The 10293-nt window shown below is 51.7% G+C and overlaps 1 protein-coding gene across 1 annotated transcript; it reads left to right on the top strand.

Annotated features, from left to right (window-relative positions):
* Nucleotides 1-1644: 1644 nt before the first annotated feature.
* On the top strand, nucleotides 1645-5623 carry hs6st1a (heparan sulfate 6-O-sulfotransferase 1a; the record flags this gene model as incomplete). The annotated part of the gene is given in 5 exon segments (XM_060052827.1): nucleotides 1645-1896; nucleotides 2878-3126; nucleotides 5257-5451; nucleotides 5454-5510; nucleotides 5513-5623. Coding segments are annotated over 5 exon segments (849 nt in total), but the record flags the coding sequence as incomplete, so codon positions are not given.
* Between the last annotated feature and the right edge of the window lie 4670 nt (nucleotides 5624-10293).

Raw genomic sequence — 10293 nt, 5'->3', positions numbered from 1 at the left:
CCTCTCCCCTCTCTCTCTTCCCTCCCTCCCTCCCTCCCTCTCTCTCTTCCCTCCCTCACTCTCACTCCCCTCCCCTCTCTCTCTTCCCTCCCTCCCTCCCTCTCTCTCTTCCCTCACTCTCACTCCCCTCCCCTCTCTCTCTTCCCTCCCTCCCTCCCTCTCTCTCTTCCCTCCCTCACTCTCACTCCCCTCCCCTCTCTCTCTTCCCTCCCTCACTCCCTCCCTCTCTCTCTTCCCTCACTCTCACTCCCCTCCCCTCTCTCCCCCTCTCCCTTTTTTTTCCAGCTGCATGGGAGCTTTGTACTGGACCGCCACAACTTGAGGTGTGTGTTTGGCCGGCCTGCAGAGGGCTGTCGGCACACACATTTCTCTGAAAACATTCCTGTGATATGATGCAAGCCCCTTGTGTGTCTGTGTGGGTCTTTGTGTGTGTCTGTGTGTGTGTGTGTGTGTGTGGTTGGTTGGTTGGTTGTGTGAATAATGTACGATTTTGTACTTGGATCTGAAGCATGTAAAATGCATTCATTTCTTTAAATGTTTTACTTGCTTCCTCGACACACGCGCGAGTGTCGCTGGCTCACACTGCTAGGGGTCCGCCCTCACAGGTGGGGTGCGTGTGGGGAGGCGGTTGGGCTGGGGGGGGGGTCATTCGCTGGGGGGGTCATTAGCTGGGGGTCTCTCGCTCGTAGCCATGTGTCGTCCCTCTGGGGAGTCACTCAGCATTACATCACACACGCACTCATGCAAACACACACGCACGCACGCACGTGCACACGCGCACAAATGCACATCTAGGTCTCATCTGAATCTCACATGCTGCATGACTCATCTCTCAGAGGATGCACTAATGTGTGTGTGTGTGTGTGTGTGTGTGTGTGTGTGTGTGTGTGTGTGTGTGGGAGAATGTTTGTGCCAGCAGTTTTCTTCTCTGCACTTTGGCCCGAGTATTGACCCTCAACCTCCCTCTCTCAAATCTCTCTCGCTCTGTCTCTCGCGCTCTGTCTCTGTCTGTCTCTCTGTCTCTGTTATGACAGTCTCCGGGCTATATCTTCTTAATCCTGGCATATTAGCAGCCTGACTCTATTTCATGTAAATATTGCAATAAGCCCCACCACAGCCACTCAGGGCCGTTTCCATTAGTCCAGTGCAGAGCCACACTCGATTTCTTCAACGGCAAAGGAGAAACAGAGCCACCCGCTGGTCAAGTGCAGTACTACACCTTCACTCCTCTCCGCGAGGCTCCTGTAAAACTCCAACCTGCTCCTCTCGTTTGTCCTCTTCGCTCTTTATTATCATTCAGACCTCCAATCCATTACGCGGTTCTTATTTTCCCTAACCCCCTCCTGACCCTATAAGCCTCTCCTTTCTCCTATTGTTTCCATGGCGTCTCTCTCCCCTCCCCCAGCCACCACCACCTCTCAGACCTCCACCCACCACCTCTCAGACCTCCACCTCCTTTCTCCATAAGGCCTCCGTCTATCCATAACACGCTTCCTCGTCCTCCACCTACAGGGACCCCAATGAATTGTGTCCTCCCTGACTATTTACGTACTTTATTGTAACACAGAGTGCTGTCCATATTTTATATCCAAATGGTCAAATAAAATCAATCAATCAAACCGCAACCCCTGGGCCCGCCTCTGACGTCCACCTCACTTCCTGTTCCCCAACAGGAAGTTCTACTACATCACGCTGCTGCGGGACCCGGTGTCGCGCTACCTCAGCGAGTGGCGGCACGTCCAGCGCGGCGCCACCTGGAAGACGTCTCTGCACATGTGCGACGGCCGCACGCCCACGCCGGAGGAGCTGCCCACCTGCTACGAGGGCTCTGATTGGTCGGGGTGCACGCTGCAGCAGTTCATGGACTGTCCCTACAACCTGGCCAACAACAGACAGGTGTGTGCACGGCACACACACACACACACACACACACACACACACACACACACACACACACACACACACACACACACACACACACACACACACACACAGGCGCATACACACACACACACACACAGGCGCATACACAGGCGCATACACACACACAGTCGCATACATATATGGATAGCTATTGCTGCTTGTTAAGGAACACACGCACACACACGCTTAAACAAACACATATTTGAAACATGAAAGGAATGCACACACCTAGCAGATGTAGCTCACAGACAGATACATAGCACAGACAGATACATAACACACACACACACACAGACACAGACACAGACACAGACACAGAGAGAGAGAGAGGCAGGGCCTGCGTGTCCTGCTGCCGGTCCTCATTCACACCTTCCCCGTCTATCGCCTGGCTCCCAGCGTCTCTTCAACCAGCAGGGTGCTGTGAGCCAGGGTGTTGGGACTTATCGCTGTTGAACATTCACTCCCTCACGCACGCACACACTCACAGGCACGCACTATCCACATGCAAATGAGTTTCTTATGCTTTAGAACAGAACAGAAAAACGGAACTCGGAATTTCTTTCTTGTGAACAGGACGTACAGAAGTTGGAAGCATACACCATTTATTTAGTATAAAGCTCCAATGTCTGACTTCCTCTTTCTGCTTGTTCCCTTCGTCATCTTCCTGATACTCGCCCCCCCCCCCTCCTCCTCCTCCTCCTCCTCTACATCATATCACCCTCCTCTTCCTCCTCCTCTTCCCTCAATCCTCCCCCTCGTCTCACCTCCTCTTCCTCCTTCTCCTCCGCCCACTTCATACCCCACTCCTCCTCATCTCCCATCATCTCCCCCCCTTCTTTTCCTCACCTTCCCCCCTCTCTCACTGGCACTCTCCTCCTCCTCCTCCTCCTCCTCCTTGCTCCATGGCGGTCTCCTCTTCCTCTCCTCCTCCTCCCCCTCCTCCTCCTGCTTTAGGTGCGCATGCTGGCCGACCTGAGTCTGGTGGGCTGCTACAACATGTCCACGGTGCCGGAGAAGAAGCGGGCTCAGCTGCTGCTGGACTCGGCCAAGAAGAACCTGCGCGACATGGCCTTCTTCGGCCTGACGGAGTACCAGAGGAAGACCCAGTTCCTGTTCGAGAGAACCTTCCGGCTGCGCTTCATCCACCCCTTCATGCAGTACAACAGCACGCGGGCCGCCGGCGTGGACCTGGACAACACCACGGTATGAGGCCCCGCCCCCTCGAGCTGTGTAAAGGCCTGTTTATGGTTCCCCGTCGACGCAGCGCAATGACCACGCAGTCGTGACCCTGTTTAGGTCCTGCGTCGGGTTTAAGGGAGCGGACCAATCACAGCCCTTGCTTCTGCGTCGCCTCGACGCAAGGGAAACATTTTTGGGAGGCAGGGCCTTGTGGTGGATGTGATTGGTCCGTAAAACCCCCTTGCATTGTGTCGATGTGGAACTATAACTAAGCCTTCAAGTGAGCAACCTTAGTGAGGGGTCAATGAGATGCTGTCCCTTTAAGAGCTCTCATTTGAGTTTAATTTGTTGGAAGCAACAAAGCTATCGGCGAGCCTGAGAGTGAGACTACACATCTCAACCCAATCGTCCCCTCTGTCTCTGCTCCCTCTCTCCCTACATTTCTCCACCATTGAGAATTGTAGCATTTTATGCACCTAGGATCGTCAGTCGAGATGGATTCGGCGAACCAGAGCAGACGGCGTTTCTCTCCCTAAAAGCTGTCTTGTTTCTGACAAATTAAAGCTATTAAAGCTATTGATTTAGGAGGTAATATCTCTTAAACCTTGCCTCCAGCCCGTTTTGAAGGACAGACCCATGTTAACAACTCAACGGACCCCACCCCCTACCCCCACCCCCCATGGTGCTTTTTCGTTTCACTCTCTCCTTCGTCAAAGAAAAACGCAGACAAAGGCGAGGCCCCCTGCTGCAGTTTAATGCGAACACGGCCGAATCTGTCCCGACCTGCGTCGGAAACCAGCTCCCACTTGATGACGCCCTGGCAAGTCCTCCGGCTGTTTCCCTCTCCAGGCAGAGTGGTTTAGAGACACCGAGGGAGAGGATCCCATGTAAGGGATATTCCACCTGGAACAAGGAACAGAGATGGGGGGGAGGCTTGGTGTTCCTCACACGGCTCTGACATGAGTTGAGTTTGTGATGTGCTGTCCCTATCACTGTCACTACAAACCCACCGCTTCAATGGCGCCGTCTAAACAGCTGTTAGGACGTATCCACAACAAAGAAAGGAGGGGGGGGGGAAACAAGAAGTGGTCGGCTATACAGTACGCTGTACCTGCAAACCATCAAAGCAGCAGTCAGAGAATTAAATGCTTTGGGATGTAGCAGCCCCTGTCACTCATAAAGACCCCTGTCACTCCGTCATCGGGGAGAGGACCTGCCCTCTGATTGAGCTGCGTTGGGGAGTAACCAAACGCTTTAATAAAGTCACTTTAACCATCAGTCACCTCCAAGCAAGACGCAAGACGGAGGTGACAATGCCTCCATTATCAAACGGCGTTTATACAAAGACTTCCCCGTATCTCGCGCTTAAACGAGTCTTCAATCATTCCAGCTGTGGTTGCAGCCTGCAACCTGCTGTGGTTGTCATTCACCCATTCGTCTTCAGGAAGCGGACGTGTGCGTGTCAAACGCGTTGTCGTGCCACCGGCTCACACGCCGCCGACGCATTGCGGCGGACAATTAAAAGATCCAGAAGCAGAGAGACGGGCTTCTTGGTCATCGCCTCGCGCACACTAAGGACAATCCATCGCCACGTCACTATTTTCAAAGGCTTAATTAAAACCCTCTACCCCTCGTTAAACACATCCCCGCCACCGCCGCGCTGCAGCCTGCGCTAGCCAGACATCAGAAAGATGTCGCTTATCTCGGTGGAATATTGTGCGCCTCCCTCCTTCGTCTGCTTTGGGTTTCTTCGCCTGTGCCAAACAACAACTTAACCCGGCTCGCTTTCAGACCACATGGTCCGGGCTTGTTCTTGTTTGCACTCCCTTTGTCGCTCTTCTTCTTTTCTCTTCTCTGCCTCCCACACTGCCAGGTGGGCATTTCAACCTTCAACTCTTGAACACACATTCCCAAACAAGCGATCTCGTCTCTCTCTCTCTCGCTCTCGCTCTCTCTCTCTCTCTCCTCTCTCTCTCTCTCTCTCTCTCTCTCTCTCTCTCTCTCTACCCCCCCCCTCTCTCTCTCTCTCTCTCTCTCTCTACCCCCCTCTCTCTCTCCTCTCTCTCTCTCTCTCTCTCTCTCTCTCTCTCTCTCTCTCTCTCTCTCTCTCTCTCTCTACCCCCCTTACCATCTCCCTCTCCCTCTCCCCCTCAGATCCAGCGCATCGAGGAGCTGAACGAGCTGGACATGGAGCTGTATGACTACGCCCGGGACCTCTTCCAGCAGCGCTACCAGTTCACCCGGCAGCGCGAGCGCCGCCAGCAGCGGCTGAAGACGCGCCTGCAGCCGGGGCACCGCGGCCTGGGGCTGGGGGTCGGCCTCTGGCCCTCCCGGGGCCGACCGGGGGCCAGCCGTTGCCGGGGCCCGACGCGGACAGGGACGGAGACGGCGACGAGGAGGGAGCTGGAGGCGTGAGCGTGGGAGGCGGAGCAGGGGAAGGACGGAGGAGGTGGGGGGGAACCGACCCCCCACCGAGGACTACATCAACCAGATCAACCGCTGGTAGCGGGGGGGTGGAGGGTGGAGGGTGGGGCGGAGGTCCGGCCCAGACACACACACACACACACACACACACACACACACACCGCTGCCATGCTCACACTCTCATGCAGTCAAACATGCATATGCAAGCACTGAGCGACACACACACTGACACACACACTGACACACACACTGACACACACACACACACACACTGACAGACCAACTGACACACACACTAACATACACTGACACAAACTGAAACACACACTGAGACACACTGGTACACACACACACACACACACCACACCACACACACACACACCCTGACAGACCAACTGACACACACACTGAGACACACTGGTACACACACGCACACACACACACCCTGACACACACACATACCAGTGGTACAGTGGGGGAGTGGGTGGTGAGTCAGTGGGTGGGGGGGGGGCGCTACATCAAGGTGTTGTCGTGGCGACGGAGGGACGGACAACCTGGCATTAAAGGAACACTAAGGTCCGGGCAGCCGGGCGGTTGCTATGGCGACCCAGGGCTCGCTGGCGACCGCGTAACATAAGAGTTTACCGGCTCTAGTTTTTTTTTGCGTTTTTTCTTCTGCTTTGCCCAGTAATCAGCATTCCCTCGATCACCTGACCTCACGATACTCCCCCACTATACTCCCCCCCCCCCCCCCCCAGCACTACTTCTTCACCCGTCATCATCGTCACCTGAGGAGGAGGAGGAGGAGGAGGAGGAGGAGAAGAGTAGAGAGGATTTAAACTGTTTCTGACCAACAAGACTCATTTTATTGAGCTCTGGTTCTTCACAGTCACACACACAGTCACACAGACACACACACACACACACACACACAGTCACAGGCACACAGACACACGCAGACACACAAACACTCACATACACACACACACAGTCTCTCTTCTCTATGACCTTGTGGAGGAGTACTGATGACGAAGTCTGTGAATTCCTTTACCTGTCCTTGAGGACCGGTGTACTTCCTGGATGTGAACTTTCTAAGTAAAAGCGCAGAGGGGGTGAGAGCGTTTCCTCCACCCTTTCTGGAAGGCTTCCGATCAGCTGAGTCGAACAAACGCAAAAGGATTGCGACTGTACAGAAAAAAGACTGTGAAAAAAAATCAAAGAGCCAGACATAGTTATGTTATAAAAAAGAAAAAGCTTTTGCTTTGAAAAAAATAATCTGCCTCCATTTTAAACCATGAACATGATTCTGTCATATACAGTTAGGATGTTGTTTGCATTTTAGGATCAATGAAACTGTTTTTTTTTTTTTTTAATGCTTCCTTTTATTTGTTTTAAGCTACATTGTAATGACACTGAGACCATTATTGCTGCCTACAGAAAAAAAGTGATTCCTTTATTTTAGATTTGTATTTTGTTTTTATAAAATCAAAGGTAATGGATTGGACAGATGTACAATGGACCATAGCCATTACTAAAGCCTTGTGTGTGAGTGTGATTGTATGTGTGTGGTGTGAACATTCGTTCACACATTTGTGTGTGTGTGTGTGTGTGTGTGTCCATGCCTCCACAAGTGTATGTTTGTCTGTACATGCCTCCGCATGTGTATGTGGTCTAGGATGGTAACATGTCTGTTTAAGATGTCCCAATGCATTTTTATTTCTCCTTCAGCTTCAGTCAACTAACAAACAAACAAAAATGTCTGACAGTTCCACCCACACAAATATGTAGACCGACCCAGAGAGGCAGACGTATAAAAGGCAGCTTCTTCTATTGGTTTGAGAGGTGAGCATTGAGAGCTGCAAAATACAAAGGTTGCCATGAAAGCTGGTTCTGTAACTGTCCATCACCATGGCGATGTGAACCACTTAAAGTGACGGTTGGCATTTTGGCTTCCTCTCTCCGGGGAAAGGAGAAGGCCCGCCCACCTCTGTGGCTCCATGGCGACCTCTAGGCTATCCAGTGGGTGTTGGCCAGAGATGGATTCAAGGCGGTGGTTCTTAGTCCCAATTTCGGTGTAACCCTGTTTTGCTCATTATAACTATTAACGGTTAACATGTCAGCATTATATTAGTGATTTATCTGACGTGTGTGTGTGTGTGTGTGTGTGTGTGTGTGTGTGTGTGTGTGTGTGTGTGTGTGTGTGTGTGTGTGTGTGTGTGTGTGTGTGTGTGTGTGTGTGTGTGTGTGTGAATACAATGTACAGTATACCTTTTTGTTTGGCTTGTTTGTATGCGGCTGTAAATAGTGTGGCCGCGAGAGAGAATGCCTCGTGTGCTTATGAGTGCGTGACCAGTTTCATGACCAAGACCTTGCCGTTTTTATTTTAATTTTCGGATCGGTTTATGACCCCCCCATCCCCCCCCCCCCCCCCCCCCCCCCCCCCGCCAATGCCGTTTGACTATTCAAGCGTTCCAAACCAACATCTGACCCTTCCTCCTTCCTTCTCTCCTTTGTCTTCTACTCCGTTATACCAAGGGAACTTTCCTCCGAAAACATCTGCGCGCAGATATAAAAAAGAAAATAGGCAAGAATGTGTTTCTGGAGATCCCACTGGGAGAGTGTGGCTGATGGAGGTTTTGTCCCTTTTCATGATCGAAAAAGCTTTCTTTTGAAGGAAATAAAACAATTTAGCAATTTGAATCCTCCACGCGTCACCTGAGTGCCGCCCGTGTCAGGTGAGACGTGATGAATGGGACTGAGGCGAGAGAAAGAGGGAGAGAGGGGACAATGATAAGTGTTGGGACGCATCCCCTGGCTGCGTCCAACACTTCTCATTGTCCCCCTCTCATTGGCCCCTTTTGTGTCGTCTTCAAGATAAGCGCAAAAGGGGATGGTGAAAGAGGACACCGAACGCAAAGCTCTTTGTTGCTCTCCTCGGCTATCGTGTTCGAGACGTCGAAGAAGCCATGAGGGAGAGAGGGAAAAGAAACCCGGGCCAAAACATTCTGGTTCCAGACTCCGATAAACCTTCACCAAACCATAATGGGGGCTGGTTTGTAGACATTTCCCATTCAGTGTTCACCTTGCTATCCAACCCTACCGTCCAGAACGCGTACCATCATGTAGGAGCTGTGTTTTGTTCCTTGTCGTGTTTCCAGGGCATGAGATCTAGGAGCGGTGATTATGCGTAAAGTGGACCCCGTCGACCTCTCCAAATGGTCCCACCTGACTGTAACATAGCCTATAGCCCACCTGAAGCTCTTGTGTAGAAAGGTTTGTGAAGCAGATATCCGTCAAGGTCTCTGCCATGCCGCTTCTCAGCCTGACGCCGCAGTACATCTGAACAAAGCAACCAATCCCTTTTTTATTTTTTTGTTTTCTTGTTTTTTTTTCTGTTGACTCGAATGATTCCAGAATTTGAAGCGTCGACACTATGATGGAAACCAGGCAGTTGTTGTTTTTTTGGTTTGGGTTTTTGCGTCGCCACACTATGTATCTAATGTCTTAATACCGCCTCGTCAACATGGACTGCAGAGGTGATGTAGGTGAGGAGTGAATGTAATAGGCTCATGTTAGACCGCTGAGGGCGGCTCTGTCCTCTGTATGCAACCTTCTCCTGTTCCTTTTATTCTTATCTCAAGGTTGAATCATCAAGCCACCGATTAAAAATGATTTCATTTTTATAGCCCCTGACTACGTTGTGGTTTGTCTTATTTGGAGAATGTCTGCTTTTATTTGCTCCGTCTTCCACTTATATTATTAGTAGTATTATTCACACACTTATTTCTAGCATACTGCTAAATAACAACAAAAAACTCCAAAGCCTTTATCAGAGGTTGAGATCTTCTCGTTTTGGTCTTTCCTGGTTCTCCTGAAACGAGGCCTGCTTAGGAACACATTCGGGGGGCGCCCCGGTACCTCACCGGGTAGAGCGGGTACCATATAAGCTCAGTCCTGAACGCAGCAACCCAGGTTTAAGTGCTGCCCGTGGTCATTTGCTGAATGTCCTCCCCTCTATCTCCATACCTTCCGCTCTACTTCACTCTATAATAAAGCATAACATTTCGAAAAAAATACATCTTTAAAGTCATTCCCTCCGTTAACGCACATCAAGACGGCTCAGAGTCGGGCCACCTCCACCGCAGTCAGGCTGCTGCTAATGGTCGTCTCCACCGCTCACACACACCCCGGCCACAGGACCATGACCCCATAAAGCAGCCCCCCCCCCCCCCTCCTCCCTCCCAACAACAGCCTCAGTCCTGTCAGACGTGATCTACAACCTAATTCAATTTGCAGACACTAAAGCTACGGTTAAGGTACACACACACACACACACACACACACAAACTTACTTCCTCCTATACTTTGGTTGGTCGGGTTGAACTTCAGGAATAAATAACATTCCATGCCCTTGGCGGGGGGTGTTGGGGGGGGTTGCTGCAGAGCATTGACCTTTGCCCTCCCATCTCATCGCCGGCCCGGTAAGCTCTCAACTCCGACCTCTCCTGTGACGAGGGGCAGTGAAATAATTTCCCCCGGACGACGGGAAGGACGAAAGCAATCTGGCCGGAGGAAACATGGAGCAACGGAACACAAGGACAGAGAGAGAGACACCCCAGGGGCCAGGGAGGAGAGTGAGACAGGAGGAGAGGTAGAGAGCAGTGAGACAGGAGGAGAGGTAGAGAGAGACACTGCACCCCAGGGGCCAGGAGGAGAGTGAGACAGGAGGAGAGGTAGAGAGCAGTGAGACGGAGGAGAGGTAGAGAG

The sequence above is a fragment of the Gadus macrocephalus genome, chromosome 5 (assembly GCF_031168955.1).
Source record: "Gadus macrocephalus chromosome 5, ASM3116895v1".
NCBI lineage: Eukaryota > Metazoa > Chordata > Actinopteri > Gadiformes > Gadidae > Gadus > Gadus macrocephalus.
The sequence above is the reverse complement of the archived record's forward strand: the minus strand, read 5'-3'. Positions and strand labels throughout refer to the sequence as shown.